The following is a 19,069-nucleotide window of genomic DNA, read 5'->3' on the forward strand; positions in this document are numbered from 1 at the left end:
GAGGCCCTGGGTTCGATTCCCCAGCACCACATAAGCAAAAAGAAAAAAAGCCAGAAGTGGCACTGTGGCTCAAGTGGTAGAGTGCTAGCCTTGAGCATAAAGAGGCTCAGGGACAGTGCTCAGGCCCCCCCAGAGTTCAAGCCCCAGTATTACCAAAAAGAAAAGAAAAGAAAATGTCAGGCACTATATTATTAAGGATGAAAAGATCAAATATTGGAGGAGGGCTGGGAAGGTGGTTCAGTGGTAGAGCACTTGCCTTGCATGCATGAGGCTCTGGGTTCAATTCCTCAGCACCACATAAACAGAAAAAGAAAAAGCCGGAAGTGGTGCTGTGGCTCCAGTGGTAGAGCGCTAGTCTTGAGCTGAAGAGCTGAGGGACAGCGCCCAGGCCCAGAGTTCAGGCCCCACGACCACCCCGCCTCCTCCCCAAAAATGTAGTGAGGTTAGAAAGATTAAAAAAAGTTTCATGCTCACAGACAGCTAATGAGGTGCCCGAATCACAACACACCTGGCAAAAACCCGAAAGGGCAAGTGAAGAGCTGCCAGTCCATGGCATCCTACGACCATCCCAGGACGAGAAGAGGACATGAATGCACACAGGTGAGTTAGGGGGGTGTTTGTGTAAACCTGTGTGCATGTGTGCACACAAGCTGGCTTAGTGTACACGTCAGCCTGTCTCCCTCTGTTAGATTCTCCATTCCTGACCCTCCTCAGCCTCACCGTTGTCTTTCTCCTAAAGCTAAAGGAGAAGCACATGGTATTGCCAAGAGTGTGATTGATGTAGCAACCATAAAGTAAAGGCTCGGAAGGTGGCTCAGCAGTAGAGTGCTTGCCTAGCATGCATGAAGCCCTGGGTTCAATTCCTCAGTACCACATACACAGAAAAAGTCAGAAATGGTGCTGTGGCTCAAGTGGTAGAGCACTAGCATTGAGCACAGAGAGGCTCAGGGACAGCGCCCAGGACCCAGAGTTCAAACCCCAGGACTGGAAAGAAGAAGGAAAAAGAAAGAAAGAAAAGAAACCATGAAGTAAATAAGTTTTTCTGTTGGCAGAGGGTGGGTATTGTTTTGTTTCATGTTACTATTGACTCTAGATGATTCCTGAAAGAGCCATCTGGGCCCATGGCCTGTACACACCAAAAGCCATCAGTGCCACTCAGAGCTTCAGAATCACAGAACCCGAACAGATCACCAAGTGGCCAGTACTTCTGCAGCGTATGGTCATGGACGAAGGGGTAATTTTTATAATGAAATGTGTGTCTTTTTTAGGCAGTTCAGGTAAGTAGCCAGGCCAATCCAACTAGAACAGATGCTCCCCTATATTCTCCCTCTTATAATCTGGCCCAGCCCATTGTTACCTTAGTTCTGTATTTGTTTGTCCTCCACTATCACCCGTGTTTGACACACACAGCCACGTCTCCTGGGTCTGACCATGGCTTCGGCTTCCCCCCAGCCCCATCATGCCTTGGGAAATACCCCTCCCTGCCACTAAGTCTGGTGGATGAGCCCCTGGGGCCATGGGGCACTAGACCACACACTTAACTCATTTGTGTAGGCCGTGCCAAGCAAGTAGTCCTTAAAAATATTCCTAGCCAGTTCCTGGGGGTGGTTTGTAGTTTTTCTAAACATCTAAAGGAGCTAAGAATGTTGCTTTCAGGGTGTGTTTAATTTCAATTGTCTCTGGGCCTTCTAAACCTAATTGTTAGAAATCTGGACAGAGCAAACACCGGTTGCAGCACAGGGGCCTGTGGGAGTATGGCTGCCTCACAGCAGCTGCACGCCACTGCTGGACGACACATCTCTCCCTGCCACCTCCAAGTGAGCACGGCACAGACACACTCAATCCACGTGAAGCAGCCATGCGGGCGAAAGGAGCACACCGGCAGTAGAGCCCCCGCGCCCTGCTCTTGCATGGGGTTCCACAGTGAGAACAGACGTTCAAGTCAAAGCCAGGGTTCGCAGTTCATAGTTCCCAGAGGCGTCTGTGCACGCTGGCCAGTGTCATCTCCGCCTCCCTTCACACCATCTCAGCACAGTGTCATCAGCAGGAGTCACATGCTTCAAGTTTTAGGCCAGAGAGAGCAAACGCCATAAGGATAACCCAAAGGGTAAAAGATCTGATCCCTAAACCTCAACTGGAAATCTGGCTGGTTTAGACGGCTGGATTTAGAAAGTAAACCTAATGATATTGATCTAGGCAACTCCAGAACCACAGACTAATTTCTGTTCACAGGGAAACCCTTTGAGGATGGCAGAGTTACAAAATAGATTCATTCCTGGATGATCTCTTTTTCCCTTCTTTTCTTCCTGACGAGGGCAGTCAGTCACCAACTCCCAGTGGATCCCAGCTCAGCCTGCGCCCGCGCCTCTCAGCGTGTGTTCCCCAAAACCCTGCTCCCTGAGGAAGCCCACAACTGTCATTCAGAATCCAGCTCGGACCTGAGCCCGCTTCCGCCATTCCCTCCTCCGCCCGCGTTCTCAGGGCCGGATAGCCCGCAGTACCTATGGGATCCATAGATATGGCACTCCCCGCCCCTCTCCCCGCCCCGCACCCCCCTCTCCCCGTTAGTCACAAGAAGGTGGAGACCATGTTCCACTCACCTGTCACAATACCCACGTGGAGAAGCACGCCTGCATCACCCACTCACCCGCCCTCCACCAGCGCTGATCTCAGCGCACGGCTCGACCACCCTCAAGGGGGATTCCTGCGCTTCTCATGGCAAAACTACGGCCCACTTTGACCAACGGCTTTCACGGGGCGGGAATCAGCAAACTCTTCTGCAAAGGGCAGTATTTAGTTCTGTGAGTTCTTGGGCCCCGTCACAGGTACTCTGCGGGGGTAGTGCAAAGGCAAGCACAGCAAACGCTAGTGAGAGGTGGTTTTACCAAAACAGGTGGTGGGTGGGGGTGGTTTCACCACACACTTACTTTGTTTGCTCATCTCAGTTCTAGAAACCAAAACCCCATCCCTGCCCGCCAATTATGGGATGGAAATGGGATCCCAAGGCTCATCTCTGTGCCAAAAATCCCACCTTCCCTAGCGGCCCCCACAGGGAAATGCAATCTTAACTAGACATCTGTGTCCCTACTACTGACCTCCCCCAAGCAGACAGCCGTTCACCTCTAAAAGAAACAGTGTGCTCTGTCTTCATACTGTGGCTCCAATGTACACCTGGCTTCCAGCAGTTTCTGATGTTACCAGTATAAAAACAGCATTACGTGAAAGCAGCAAAGAGAAATGAGCTTCCACGCTGAAGTGCACCGCAAGTTTCCACATAAGCTTTGGATTTTCTGGAGCTCCAGGGTGATACCTACAGCGGCGACGAGCAGCGTTCTTACCTAGACCTTCTTCTATCAATACTGTTAACCATCAGGAAAAGGGATAGGAAAAATGTGAAATAAAGAGCAGCTAACACAGTTGTAAACCTCGGGAGCGTAGGAATCATGCCTGACTCATCCTTCTCTACTGGACAGAATGCGTGGCATACTCCAAGAAATGTTTGGGAGTGAATGAAGCTAAAGACCTAGAACATTAGATCTGCCAAAGCACACATGTTCTGACTTCCCTAACATGTCCTTTAAAGTCCACAGGGTTTGGAAACGCTGCGGGTGGCGGGGAGAGGAGGCCTTGTGCTGGCCTTCCTCCAGCAGACTCACCATCTTGGGTGTTTGGAGTTAGGATCTGGGTTCGGAGGTCCTCCAGGCTGATTCCCAGACACATGCAGATCTCCTCGCGGCTATAGGGTTCAGGGTGCAGGGCGTCCTTGGTGAGCAACAGCATTGCTTCCAGACTAACCCCCAGCTTGGCCTGCACTTCTTCCAGCCTCATGACCTCGTCCCATTGTAAGCCTTTGTGCTTCGCCAGGAGCTGCAAGTTCACACCGAGACAATGGTCAGTTTTTCTTTTTTAATCTGATTGCACTGTGTTAACTAGCCAGCTGTTCAGATTTTTTTCCAGTCAACCTATCCAAATTTCCCACCATGGCTTGGAAGTGCATGCTGGATTCAGATGTTTAGAATTAAACATGCCCACGTGACACTCGCAGGCTGGCTAAATACTTGTACTAACACACACACACACACACGCACACAACTAATCTACGTTGAGTTTTTTTTAACTATCATTTTCTAATCCCCATGTAACTCATCCATAGTATCCCTCTGAGCCAAGTCCAGAGAACACTGTGCCAATCTCATCTGACTTGCTCCTGAGATGGACAGTTGGCCTGATTTCATTAAAGCACTTCCTGTTTACTACACGCCTCTTTGAAAATGGCTAATGAGTTTAAGTATCTGGGCGTTTGGAGTCAAGTCCCAGATTTTAAATGAAAACCTCATTGGTGACCTTATGAAAAATCACTTTGCTAGGTCACTGGCGTGGTAGAGCTGTATGTTTCTCCACTGTCAAGGACGGAGCACGGCTTCCAATTGTATCCACAGGCAGCCCCACCATCTGACCAGGCCTACCTACTCGCGGGAGCCCTAGTCCAGAGTAGATTCCTCTCGTTCTTCCCCAACCACTAACATCCATCCCTTCCAGGCAGGTGACAACAAAACAGCCGTGTTCTTTCCCAACTGAGGTCTAAAAAACTCACTGCCTGGACGTGAGGAAGCAGGTGCAAAAAGAAGCTGTCAAGAAAGGAGGAAATTAGGCTTTCAGGAAATGGGCATCTGATTCACTTGCCTATTCTGTTGATGAGTTAATTTTCTCTTTTTGACAGGAAGCAGGACTTACCAAGAGACAATTGCAGTCTGGCAAGGGTCACTCATTTCTGAAGAATGTTGATAATTACCTTTTTTTAATAAAAGCCCTGGCTCACATATTGGAAAGCAATTGTTTTTAAGGCACAGCTGGGAAAACAGACAAGATTATGTTTCTCTGTTCAATTACTTCATAGGATATGGTACCTCTTTTAAAGGAAAGATATGAACTAAGACCTTTCTCCTGGCCTTGTCTGCTTCATTTATTAGTGTTGCATTACAGATAACCCATTCATTCATTCATATCCTGTATTTCATAAATAGAGACAACTAAGATGTATATAATGTAATTAGTTTATATGGAAGGAGCTGATACAAGTGATCTCCTGTAGCAATACTCCCTGGCAAAACAAACTTAGAATCTAAGTGAGATAAACAACAAAGCAACAACATAACAATAGAGCTATAGGGTTCAAACTGTGCCTTTTATTTTCATAATTATTAACAATCCTCTGTGGTAATTATTATTACTCTATTTAAAAGAGAGTTAGGCGCTGGTTGCTCGTATCTGTAATCCTAGTTACTCAGAAGGCTGACATCTGAAGATACTGGTTTCAAGCCAGCTAGACAGGAAAGTTCATGAGACTCTTCTCTCAACCACCTAAAAGTCAGAAGTGGAGCTGTGGCTCCAGAGGTAGAGCACTAGCCTTTGGTGAAAAAGTCAAAGAGAGGGCCCAGGCTCTGAGTTCAAACTGGTGCCCAGATGCATACCTGCATGCACAGATAAATGCCATGTCTAAAAATCATGTAAAATCAAGATGGAAAAACACTTTTGACAGATGAATTCCTTGAGGGACAAGGAGCCAAGAAAAGGAAAAGGCAAAACATCAGAGAACACCTCTCCCTATGATAAAAGCGAACACATACTTACAACTTTTTGGTCAACCACTTCTCACCCCTGTCCACACTTGGACTCATCACACTGGCCCGGGCACATGATCCAAAAAGTACCCTGAGCCAGGGATTTGAGGAGGAAGTCTGCAAGGGACACCCGCAGCCCACAAGGATCAGTTTTCAAAGGGAGCCTCCGTCTGGGTCTGGCTTTCCCTGTAGACAGAGGTCCTATCATACAGAAGTTCACATGTGTTCCAGCTTTATGCCAGTTCAGCCCAGGGTCCACTTAGCCCTCGGCGAGGGGGTCGACACCGCCACGGTGGGCATGGTTCAGCCGAGGGGGAAAGCCAACACATGTCCCGGCAGCCGCTGCCCAGCCAGGAGCTGGGGGACCGCGCGGAGGGAGTGAAATAGGAAAGCCACTTAAGCTCTTCCAAATTTGGCTCAGGACACAGAAAGATGAGTGGCAGATGAGCACAGAGGGTGGGTGAGGTTTGATGTTGTTCAAAGTCAGCACGATGAAGGCGTCTGTCACTCGTGGCCCTGCTGACTGGCGAGCTTGGCATCTGAAAGGCAGGACTCTGAGTCACTGCATCACGAGCCATGGGTCATTTCCTCACAGGTCCCCGGCTGGGCCGCAGGGTGGGGAAATACGGGGCAGCAGCTCCTTGTCAACGTTGACCCTTCCCTTTCACTACGGGCGAGCACTAAGTCTTTCTATCACAGACCCCTTCTGGGAGGTTCCTGAGCACTGTGGGCATGAGAGGAAACAAGTGCTTTGTCCACCGCCGTGGAAAGAAGCTGTGATGAGCGGTGGCAGAACCCTGTCTTAGAAGCAGGCCCAAGACGCCAAGAATCTAAGGGCAAAGACTGGGAGGGGAAGGGGATCCTGAGAGGCCGCGGTAAGGAAGTAGAGAGGCCGAGGGAGAAGCCAATAGGAGGGGCAGCAATGACAGGCGGGAGGGGGGAGAGTGGGAGGCTGCTGGGCCTCAGATGTGTTCTACTCAAGGGCAAGAGAGCTGTGTCATCATCCCTCATCCCTTGCTAGTCACGGCTGTCAAAGGCACTAACCCCCCTGGCACTGCTGGGTTGTCCCAGATACTAACTAAAACAATAAGTCCTCTCCTACAGCCAGAAACGGCTCTTGTTCTGAGACTGGCCAGGGATTCTGGTAGGGACAGCACACAGACATGAGGCCTACTAGCAGCCAGCCTGAAAGGGTCCACCTCTGACTGCTCGCTGCACTCAGCACTGTTAACCTGCCCGTGGAAAATTATCCAAGTCTCCTTACCAGGTCAGTGGAGGGGAGAAAAAAAAAATTCTGAACGCAGCAATTCATTCGCGAGGCTCTTTCCCACACAATGAAAAGCAATCGTGTCTGATTGTATGGCTCATGTGTGTTTGTTGTGAAGTTTTCTGGCCGTTCACAATGCAAACAAAACGAAACAAAACAAAACAATCTCTAACCACCTCAATAAGCTAACCAACCACCTGCCATTTTGGTCTTTTGTCTTTTGTAGTTCCCCCCCCCCAGGGCTGAGGACCAAACCCAGGGCCTTGCACGTGCCAGGCGGGCACCATTCTGCTGGGCTAAACCCCCAGCCCCCCACCTGCCATTTGGAAGCTAACTACCATACATTTCTTTATGCATTACTCACATATACAGTTTGACATAATGGGATCATAGGTGCCTTTAGTTTAATTGTGGACATCATTTTCCTCTCTCCTCACCCCTGGAATGCATAGTATTCAAAACTACCATGGATACATTTGCCATGATGGCTAATTCCTATGGCCCCACTGTCATAGTCTCCCTATTAGCTTGTATGCTAAAGAATCAACCTGGTTGCACAAAATGGACCTATCATAATCCTCTCTGAATCTCCAGCAAATCATGGCTAACCTTTAAGGGTATCAGGGAAAGAGCAGAGGCTGAGACACACCTGGACTCTCCAGTCATTTAAACAAAATACCCCGCATTTTGGCCTGAAATTCTCTGGTATGTGGAAAGAGGCATCGAGTGGTTACCTTACGGCTATCATGAGACTGAGTAAGATAAAAATAAAACATGAATCACCTTGTCTGGCCCAAAAAAGGCATTCTAGGAGGATCCATTTCCTTTCCCCTAGCCTTCTCTTGCCTCTCTAGTAAATTCTTCCCCATTTGGCTTCCTTTTTTATATGCCCTCACACACACAAACATTCCCTATTCTCAGATTCTTTAATCATCATTTCTCTGTGACTGACACTGTCCAGCAGTGTGAACCAGCGGCCATACGCAGCACAACTAGGCCTTCACTAACCATCCCAACCCTATGGCCTCCCAAAAATTCTTCCACAGCTTCAAAAGACACTTGCAAATGCACTCCTCTTTCCTTGGTCCTCTTAACTTCCAGCGAGTCTGGGATGCCAGGCACTCTTCAAAGCCACCTGCAAGCTCTCTGCTGCATGGGCTGCGCTGCGTTGGCCCCGCTTCCCTCTCAGCTTCGGCTCCTTCTACCATTTCCTCCCTCAACTGGCTTTTCCTCTTTTATTTAGTTGAAGTCAATGCCCCAGCTTAACACAGGCCTTCTGATCTTTCAGCTGCCATATTCTTTGCTTCAGGAAGCTGAACTTAGATCTTGGGTTCAGATCCTGTCTCAAACCCAATCTGGAGGCGATCATCCTAGTCAAGCTGGAATTCCCAGTATGGTAAGATTCCATGAAGAGGTTCCACCACCTGCCTTTCCCAGTCGTCTTCCACCTTGTTGGCTCCAAACCTTTCAGTGACATCTCTATATTTGCACGCATCATTTCAGCGTGAGCCTGTAGTCCTTTCCTTCCTCATGCCTGCAGGCAGGGGAAGGCTTCTGAGGACTGACCACCCACCAGGCCGCAGGCAGACAGCTGGGAATGGCACAACCGGCCCCTCCGCACATGGGGATCACAGTCTACTTGGGGGGGGGCACGCTAGATAAAAATCACAAAGTGGAGACCATAATCCAGCTGTAATAAATGGATAGAGCTGAACATTACAGGATAGGGTGAGCATCTATTTAAAGCATTTAACCTGATACCCTTAAAGGTTAGCCATGATTTGCTGGAGATTCAGAGAGGATTATGATAGGTCCATTTTGTGCAACCAGGTTGATTCTTTAGCATACAAGCTAATAGGGAGACTATGACAATGGGACCATAGGAATTAGCCATCATGGCAAATGTATCCATGGTAGTTTTGAATACTATGCATTCCAGGGGTGAGGAGAGAGGAAAATGATGTCCACAATTAAACTAAAGGCACCTATGATCCCATTATGTCAAACTGTATATGTAGGTAATGCATAAAGAAATGTATGGTAGCTAGCTTCCGAATGGCAGGTGGGGGGCTGGGGGTTTAGCCCAGCAGAAGGGTGCCCGCCCCGCACGCGCAAGGCCCTGGGTTTGGTCCTCAGCCCTGGGAGAAAAAAAAAATAGGGCAAGGGGCAGGGAGGAAAGGGGCCCTGGAAAACTTCTCAAAAGAGTAACATGCAGGACTGGGGTATGGCTCAGTGGGAAAGGGCTTGCCCTGTATGTGTACGGCTCTGGGTTTGATCTCAAACATCACCAAAACAACAACACCACCAACAAGGGGGGAGAACAGGGGGAGAATAGTATTTGTGCCAAGAGTGAAATGAAATCTAACACCAAAGGTCTTTTTTTTTTTGTCGGTCGTGGGGCTTGAACTCTGGGCCTGGGCGCTGTCCCTCTTCAGCTCAAGGCGAGCGCTCTACCACTTGAGCTACAGTGCCACTTCCGGTTTTCTGGTGTTTTATTGGAGATAGGAGTCTCACGGTCTCTCCTGCCCGGGCTGGCTTTGAACCGCGATCCTCAGATCTCAGCCTCCTGAGTAGCTAGGATTACAGGCGTGAGCCACCAGCGCCCGGCTTACCAAAGGTCTTTTATTCAACCCGTTGCTATGGCTTCCCTCATCTCTCTCCCCTTCCAGCCCACCTTCCTGAAATCCTGCGCCCACTTCCCTTCAATCAAGTCAGAAGTTCCTACTGTCAGACTGACGTTCCTAAGATCCCTGGCCTCTCTTCCAAAGCCAAGCCTGGGAGGTCCTTCGTCCGGCTGAGAAGGAAGGCCCTGCCACACCCTGGCTCCACTGGGCACGCATCGCCTTGTCCGCTCTGCTGTGAGCCTGGAGTCCCCGTTCTCCAGAAACTCCACTCTCCTCTTGGCAGACTGTGTCTGACTGAGCCAACAGAGTGAGTGAAATTGACCACATTCCTGGGTATTTGGTTTTTCTCTGCTGAAATACAAGGAAACGGCAAAGCCCGGAGAACATTAGGCCAACTTCGCACATTCATTCTATCAGCAGACAAAGAATGAGTTCCATATGCAGCACTAAGTGACGGGAGCTGAGGAACTGGGTGGGTGATGCCCCTTAACCAGACAGGCTCTCTAAAAAGTCGCTGTAAGCTTCCCTTGGAGTGTCAAAGGACCACATGAAACTCCCTCTGTCACTGCATCTCACTAACTTACCACAGAGAGCTCAGGATGTGCAAGAGGCAGCAATACAATTCCCCTTCCATTCCTGCCTTCCCAACACACTTATTATTGGCATCACATATTTTATCCCTCAGTGTAACTAAAGGAAACGCTCCTTTATAGACATAAAATATTTCTGGAAAAGCTTACGCCATGAAATACATGTAAAATGTGAAGGATTTTGTGCCCATTAAAGATCCTTGGCTACTTGTTTAATTTAAGAACATAAACATGCGCCTCACTTAAAAGTATCACTTACGCAAGTAATAATTATAACTCTCTATTGAGTTTGTTTTGAAATGTTTTTACTTTAGTTCAAATGCTCTACAAGACTGACTTTTAATGAATCTAAGCCAATTAAGTGTGTGTGTGTTTTCAGACAAGAATTCTCTATGTAGCCCAAGCTGGCCTCAAATTCATGATCTTCCTTGCATTTGCCTCCCAAATGCTATGATTACTGGTATAGGTCACCCTGTCCAGCTTCAACTAGTTTTGAGAAGATGATGTAGAGAGAAAGAGAAAGGAAACGAGCAAAGAAGGAGCTGTCAACATTAAATCGACGTAAATGATCTTTACTGGTTTACTATACTTTCCTGTACTAACTAAATATGAAAGGTACTCAATTTCAAAAGGGGATTTTGGAAGGATGGGAAGGTATGGGAAAGTAAGTGTCATTCATTACCATCTTGTCTCGGGGAATTCTCCTGGATGGCTACTCCCTATGGCTATTTCCTATTCCTATGAACATTCCATTACTATAGTCTGGAAATGAAAAGGCCATCCAGGGGCTGGGAAGGTGGCTCAGTGGTAGAGCGCTTGCCTTGCATGCTCGAGGCCCTGGGTTCGATTCCTCAGCACCACATAAACAAAAAGAAAAAAGCCGGAAGTGGCGCTGTGGCTCAAGCGGTAGAGCGCTAGCCTTGAGCTGAAGAGCTGAGGGACAGCGCCCAGGCCCAGAGTTCAGGCCCCACGACCGGACCCCAAAAAAAAAAAAAAAAAAAAAGAAAATGCCATCCAGGTTGAGATCATCTTCTTTACCTTTTTACCTAAGAGTTAATTTTCTTATTCAGTAAGAGTGTCTTCCAAGAAAACTAAATTCAAATTGCCAAAAATGGAATCTCAAAACAGAATCTCAGCAGATGCTCCTGAGCAAAAGCTTATTTTCCTAACACCAACCTCCTGGGTGCAACTAGTATCAACAGGTTATCTTTAACTCCCTTTTATACTGAACCCTGGATTCTCATGGTTTGCAGAAGCATGATTAGCAAATGCCCTACACCGTGATGCGGTTTTCACTTTCCTTCCTCCACATTGTAAGAGAAAAACTATTCTTTTTTTTTTTTTTTTGTCGGTCATGGGGCCTGAACCCTGGGCCTGGACGCTGTTCCTCAGCTCTTCAGCTCAAGGTTAGTGCTCTACCACTTGAGTCACAGCACCACTTCGGGTTTTCTGGTGGTTTATTGGAAACTGGAGTCTTACGGACTTTCCTGCCTGGGCTGGCTTTAAGCAGCAATCCTCAGATCTCAGCCTCTTGAGTAGCTAGGATTACAGGCGTGAGCCACTAATACCCGGTGGAGAAAAACAAGTCTTTAAAACAATGTGTTCTATCTACATCAGTTAGAAGGAATGTGTTCTAAAAAAGCTACATACACACACCAAAGTACCCCTCAAATGCACTTTTTTACGGTTAAACTCAAAGACATCCTCAAGAATAGGAAGTTCTGAACCAAGTACCAGTGGCTCATGCCTGTAATCCTAACTACTTAGGAGGCTGAGATCTGAGGATCGCAGTTCAAAGCCAGCCTTGGGCAGGAAAATCCATGAGACTCTTTTATCTCCAATTAACCACCAGAAAACCAGAAGTGGCACTGTGGCTCCAGTGGTAGAGCACTAGCCTTGAGCTGAAGAGCTGTTGGATGGTGCACAGGCCCAGAGTTCAAGCCCCACAACTGACAAACAACAACAACAAAAGACTAGCACTCTAGTACTTGAGCCACAGCTCTATTTATAGCTTGTTCTGTAGTTCATTGGAGATGAGAATATTCATGGACTTTATTGTCTGGGCTAGCTTTTTGTTTAAATCTTTTTATTATCTTTAAGTAGTTGTACAAAGAAGTTCCCATTCTACAAAACAGTATATGAATACAAAGTGTCTGGGCTAGCTTTGAACTACAGTCTCAGCCTCCTGAGTAGCTAGGATTGTAGGCATAAACTACAAGCACCTGGCTTTCTTCCTCATTGTGTGTGTGTGTGTGTGTATGCGCATGTGTGTGCGTATGTGCGCATGTGCGCACACTAGTCCTGAGGCTTAAATTCAGGGCTGGGGCACTGTCCCTGAGCTTCTTGCTTAAGGCTAGCACTCTGCCACTTGAGCCACAGTTTAACTCTTGCCCTTTTTATGTGTTGGAGATAAGTGTCACGAACTTTCCTGCCTGGACTGGCTTCAAACTCTGATCGTCAGATCTCGGCCTTCTGAGTAACTAGGGTGACAGGAATGAGCACCTGGCTCTTATCTTCCTCTGGCATCTTTGGAAGAGGACTCTCAACACGAACCCATGGAATTGGTTTTAGCTCATCTGTGGCTGTGGTAGAGGATATCTTAATTTCGTGATAAAACCTTGAAAATAATATTGTGTATGTTTTGAAGTCTCCTTAGGAAAACTACACTTACTCATCAACCTCAAGATAAAAAGTCAACAAAAGTAACCCCTCAAACAAATAAGACACTAATTTCTTCCATCTCCTGAAAGAGGAAGTGTGTCCTAAAGGGGGGGAAAAACGTTCATTGAACCCTTGCTATTGAAAAGTTTACTCAGCTACTTTTCTTGAATGTAAACACTGATCCGATGCTAAGAAGAGCTTACTGTTAAAAAAACGTTTTCCTACATAATCTTTAGAAATTCATGAGTAAATTGTGGTTGAAAGCCAGCCAGGGCAGGAAAGTCCATGAAACCCTTACCTCCAATTAACCAGCCAAGAGCCAGAAGGGGAGGTATGGCTCAAGTAGTAAAGCACCAGCCTTGAGTGAAAAAGCTAAGGGACAGCACTCAAAAGCCCTGAGCTGGGGTCCCATTGCCCCTGCGCCCTCCCCCTCCTCAAAGACCTTGTGGGGCTGGTAAAGGTGACAGCGACCGAAGAGCCAGTTCTGAACCGAAAAGACTGAAAGAGCAGCAGAAGGCAGAGAAGAGTTCCTTCCTTGGCTTCCAGCCGGTCTCCTCCAGTCCTTGATTCCCCGCAATGGCATGTCGTCTCTGTGTCCCTTTCCACACTTAGCACCTGGCTAAATGCTCACCCTGTCTATTCGGTATCCTCCTACTTTAACTGTCCGTGCTGTCTGTCTGTAAATGCTGAACCCTGTCTGCTGTTGGGGGTACCACAGCCGCTTGCTGAATACTTCCGGGATGGGTCGTGTGAACTGTGGAACAGAGGACCCCAAGACTCCCTTGTGTCCCCACCAGCCACGGAGAAGTCGCTAGTTTTGAAATGACCGGGTATACCTATATTGAAAACAGCACATGCAGGGGAGCAGCAGGGGAGGGGCTGACAAGATTCCAGTGGAGGAAACAAGACCAGCTGTTGTCACTCCCCAGTGCTAAGCTAACCCACGGCCTGCTGCTCCACAGACATTCCCCGCCCCTTTCTCCTCCACGGTGGAATCCAGAGGACCTCGCGGCTAGACAGATGTACTGATTTATCTGTTTGGAAGCAAACTGCTCCGCACCCAGTGACCTTCGGCTAGAATGCCTCTGCCCTCAAAATGTTCCCCTAGAACACTGGGAAGGGAAGACATTAGTACCCCATCATGAAGTGAAAAAGAGCCTATTTGGGGTTCCACTGGTTGGTCGCGTTCGTACCTTCGCAGCCAGGCGACATTCCACCACCCTGACGTTGAAGTGGGAAGTGGCGGCTTTGTTCATCTGCACACAGCTGTTGGCAATCACAAACACCGCCCCGCTCGGGAGCTTCACGTCAGTCGCCCTCAGAGGATTGAACTCTATCAGCTTGGCCTATTGGAAGAAAAATAACAAGTGAGATGGCATTTATTTGAATTCAGAAAATACCTTAGCATCTGTGCACTTATTTTCCTGAACAAGTCTTCCCTGGAAAGGCCTTCATTCATTCACATACTATTTATGGACACCCAGGGACTGGACTGGATGCTGGAGAGGGAGAGACAACTCAGACACGGAAAAGCGGCACCTCTGCCCTCACAGCCTGCAGTGCAGAGGAAGAGGCAGGCGAGCGTCAGCGCAGCTGTTTCCAGCCTAGGTTACAGAGACACACAGGAGAAGCACCTGGCCAGGTCCTGGTGAGTGCGGTGTCCTCTGAAGAGGGAAAGCTAAACTGAATCCTACAGGATGAGCCAAACTAGAGCAGAAATCTTGAGGAAAAGAATGTCAAGAAGAAATTGCTTCTGTGAGTGCAGAGGCAACAAATAATGGGAGGGTGTTAGCAGGGCCTTGAGTTTTAAAGTCTGGCTGGGCCTTGGAGTTTGAGGAGCGAGATGGGAAGGCGGAGGTAGGAGCGGGGGCTGGGGGGGTGTCAGATGGGGAACTGAATGTTTTGTCTGCAAGGCCGTTCAGACTCTACACCTCATCTCCACGAACGGCAAGGCTGGTGCCCCCATGTCCGTTTGGCAGGCTTCGTCCAAACTACCCAAAGTGTTTTCTGAGTATTAAGGCAAATTTCCTCATGCCTTGTGTCTTTGGCTTAGGGGAATCAACAACAAATCTTCTTTATAAGAAGGAATGTAGGTGTTCTTGGACAACTGCCAAGCCTGTAGGAGTCTGATGCAAAATGAAGGCAAGATCTTAAAGAAGTGTCTGTTTCTGTTCTGGAAATGGGCGTTTTATGGGCAACAAGCAAAGCTTCTGCCCCATTTGGAGGACTTGAGAGCCAAGGGGAAGTGGTAGCGGCTGAGGAATTCATGCCTGGCTCCTACCACCGAAGCCCCAAAAATGTTGACAGAAAAATGATACCAAAGAGTAAATTACAAAAAGAGGGGCTGTGAAGAGAAATGGTAGGGGAACTAACACTTGGCTTGAAAGCCAACGTGAGAGCATGAAAAGGCCACAGGATGGAGTGATTCAGGGCAGGGGCAGCGTCGGAGGCCCAATAACTAGGGAGCCAAAATACCTGAACAACAAAGGCAAGAGAAAAATTGATGTGGGGTATGATTCCAAATACTGAAGGTAGAACAGCAAATTAACTAGCAGTAGCCCTGAGTTACAAAGCATCTGCAATCTCCTCCAGTGGAGCCTAACAGAACGCGCTGCCTGTCCCTAGCATGCTAGGGATCTCAAGGCCTTCCTCTCCATATTCATTTCCTCTCAGTTGGTATTTCCAAATAATCTGTGCCACCTACAGTTCCTTCTTCTGCAAGAAATGATATGGACTGGTCCATGCCTCCTCCTTCAGTGCCAATGTAACGCTCACTCTTGGCACAGATTTCTGCCAGTTCCACCTGGAAAAGCAAAAATTGATTTATTTGAACTGTGAATATAGTTATGATCTATTTCTCACCCACTGCTTAGTCCAGACATGACACGTAGGTTTGAACTCCAAGGCCAACTCTCAAATTCACTGGGACAACCTGCTAACTGAGGCTCTGGACTGCCATTGCACCTGGTAGGAGAACATACCAAGATCAGCTGCCAGCTCTGCTGTGGGTGTGGAATGAGAGGAGGAGACACTGCTTCTGCTCTCTCTATGAGACTCCAGAGACCAGCAACTTCCCCAGTCTTTCTCTTTAGACTCCATCCCTGTCTAGACATGTCGCTGAAACTCTCAGGTCGGCACTCATTCATCGCTGCTGCAGCTCCTTTTGTCTTCTGCCACTGGACGATTCCTTACTCAGCCTTCCTAAAGCCACACTAGGATCACAGTTTCTATACTCGAAAAGTCATGCCATCTCCCTGACATCACCATTGAACGTAAGGATAGGACCTTTCACTGGGCACTTCTTCCAACCACGATAAAGAGGCCCGATGGATGAACACAGTTCTGATCCAAACTGAAAATTTCAAGAAGACTGCTCAAGAATCTATAGCAATCAAATCCAGTTAGATCTGTCAGACTGTCTCACACATGTTAATACAGCCTGGTATTACTTCTCTCCTGCTGACCCTCAATAGCCAACTTGTTGGCCTCATTCACTGGGTTGCTTGCTACGGTAGTCACTGAAACGTTCCTCCACCATGAAACCTTCTGATTGTCCCCACGTTGACATCCACTTTCTTTGAATGCTACACATGAACGAACACATGATCATTTCATGTCTTCACTCTCACCGCTATTCAATGAGCCAGCCACTCAATCTTCTAAGGCTAGATTCAGAACTCTCTGTCTTTGTTTGACTAGAAGATATTTGTAGCATAATCATTCTGAAACATTCATAGACAGCAGTCCCTTCTTGTCTGCATGGTTCGCCAAGAGTCTTGAGTGATCTAAGGACTTCTGTATGCCCTGCGTCCCACCATGCCAAGTGCTGCTTTCATTTTGAGGATCGTGGCCCGAACACCACCAGACGGCGCTTGCAAAGTGTCAAGTTTCTTACTGGTCATGTGCATCCACTCACATTAACGTTGCCTGTGACATGAGGTAAACTTGGGATGTTGACATCGGGGGCATTGCGCGTGGCACGCAGACACGCCGAGCCACACACCTATCCATAATAGGCACATTAAAAATAAATTGGCAACCAAAAGGTCAAAACACTCCGCCTTACAGTGCAGAGGAACAGCACATACGTATACAGCACTGTATGCAGCCCGCGGTGATTCGTGAGGAGGCCTGGGCGCCCATCCCGCTGTCACCCGGGGACAGGATGCCACATTACCTCCTCCTCAACAGAAGGTGACAAGTGCTGTTACCAAGGGCCACGCATGTGCCGAGTACGCCGTGACGCTCCTTCACGCCTCCAACAGTACCACCGCTTCCCTTACACAGAGGAGACCACAGGGCTGAGACGCACATCAACTGCATCCGTCTACCCCTCGCCTGAAGCCTGTGTTCCCTGCATCCTGAGCCTCGATTACTTTCCCCAGAAGTAGAAAAGACAACCCACTTCTTTACTTCCGAGTGACGTGAAAAGACCAGATTCGCCAGTGTTTACACAGCAAAGAAACTACAGTATGAAGTCTATGCCTCTTATTTTTGAAATCTCTTGATGTGTGACAGTTGTATACGTGATGAACACAAGATATTGATTTCTCAAAACTATCTAGAGAAATGCAGAGAGCCCCTAAAAGGACCCCTTATCTTTGTATCGAGGAGACTCCACCTGCAGGACAGCGGACACCCCGGTTCCTTGGTTGCCACCTCTTGTGACACTTTCTAACAGGTTAATCAGAGAACAGGATGGACAATACCCAACAGCTCCAAATGGAGAGAATAAATAAAATGTAAATAAAGAAGTTAACGGATAAAAAAGCTAAGTGCCAGTGGCTCATCCTAGAAGCCTAGCTACTCAGAAGGCTGGGATCTGAGAATCTCGTTGGGAAGGTGGACCAGGCAGGCCGATCCAAGAGTTAGCTCCAATGAACCAGCAAAAATCCAGAAATGGAGGTGTGGCTCAACTGTTGAGTACCAGACTTAAGTGCAAAAGAGCATGAGGCACTGGTGCACACAGTGGTGCACACAGACTCTCCCGCTCTCGCTCTCTCTCTTTCTCTCTCTCTCTCTCTCATAAAATAGATGTCTCTGCATTTTACAAATGAGGGGACTTCCTAGGTTTATGGGCTGAGATTAGGCCAATGATTACTACAGCCACAGTTAAAATTCTCTTAATTGCCATACTATGTAATGTGGAGAACCATGACTACCATCTAGCTGCAGGGTTATTGTGATAATCCTAAGAATTAAATAAAAACCCCTCCAATAAGAGCAACTCACAGTGCTCTAAAGCCCTATACATTGTCTGAGTTTGTTAATTTTACCAATGAGTAAATCTGTGCAAGAATCTGAAGCCCAGTGTGAAGTGGAATATAGAACTTTTATTTTGGCTGGGAAGGTGGCTCAGTGGTAGAGCGCTTGCCTTGCATGCCTGAGGCCCTGGGTTTGATTCCTCAGCACCACATAAGCAAAAAGAAAAAAAAAAAAGCCAAAAGTGGTGCTGTGGCTCAAGTGGTAGAGCGCTAGCCTTGAGCTGAAGAGTTGAGGGACAGCGCCCAGGCCCAGAGTTCAGGCCCCATGACCAGACCCCCCCCCCAAAAAAAAAGAACTTTTATTTTTTCAAGTGTTCAGGGAAAGACTAAGATTCTGGATAGCCCCACAAAGGCCAAATCACAATCTACAGTAATAAAGTCTGAGGAACACAGCAAATTGTATGCCTTGTTTGAAGTATCCCAGACTGACTGGGGAGAGAAGTCCCTACCACTAAACAAAATACGCCTATAGTGAAAACCTCAAGTGCAGGCGCAGCAGCTGGCTCCCCAGTGAGCTAGCCCTCCCCTCTGCTGCCAACAGCAAAAAGGGCAGGTCCTAAAGGTTCGGGGAAAGCAGAAAATTGTGAAACAAAGTTAAAAAGATGTGAGGGCGATCTGGCTGTGACGTCTTGTCACCCGCTGATCACCGGACTTGATTTGGCTGATCGGTCTGGCTGGCTAAGCGGTCTCCCCTGCCTCCCTTACCATTCTCAGTTGAAGAGGCCCCGTCTTCGGTCAAGGGTATATGAGTAGCTGCACTCCCCTGCTAGAACCTCCAAACAAGCCCTCAAGGTCCAAGTTCTATTTAAGGAAACAACTACATAATTAGACAGTAGTACAAAATCATAGCCCAACACAGCGACGGCATGACCTGAACTCAGTCATTCGTGGAGGGATTCAGTTGCACCAGGATGCAAATGGAGGTAGAGAACGAGCGTCTGTCACGCTGAGTGCTGGAGGGGAGGGGAGATACGTGAGTGCTCGCGCCTTCTCTGTCCTTTGTGACACTGGATATAGAATCATGAAAACATCCTCCAAGAAT

General features: G+C 47.9%; 1 protein-coding gene across 1 annotated transcript in view; it reads right to left on the bottom strand.

Annotated features, from left to right (window-relative positions):
• Galk2 (galactokinase 2) overlaps positions 1 to 19,069 on the bottom strand; it is an 83,940-nt gene that overhangs the window by 36,907 nt on the left and 27,964 nt on the right. Inside the window, exons 4-6 of the mRNA XM_013009962.1 lie at positions 15,468 to 15,566; positions 13,957 to 14,109; positions 3,657 to 3,867 (exon numbers count right to left, since the gene is read on the bottom strand). Of these exons, the coding sequence (XP_012865416.1) occupies positions 3,657 to 3,867; positions 13,957 to 14,109; positions 15,468 to 15,566 (463 nt within the window). The remainder of the gene's footprint in view (positions 1 to 3,656; positions 3,868 to 13,956; positions 14,110 to 15,467; positions 15,567 to 19,069) is intronic.

This window comes from Dipodomys ordii, unplaced genomic scaffold, assembly GCF_000151885.1.
Source record: "Dipodomys ordii isolate 6190 unplaced genomic scaffold, Dord_2.0 Scaffold11, whole genome shotgun sequence".
In the NCBI taxonomy this organism is placed as follows: domain Eukaryota; kingdom Metazoa; phylum Chordata; class Mammalia; order Rodentia; family Heteromyidae; genus Dipodomys; species Dipodomys ordii.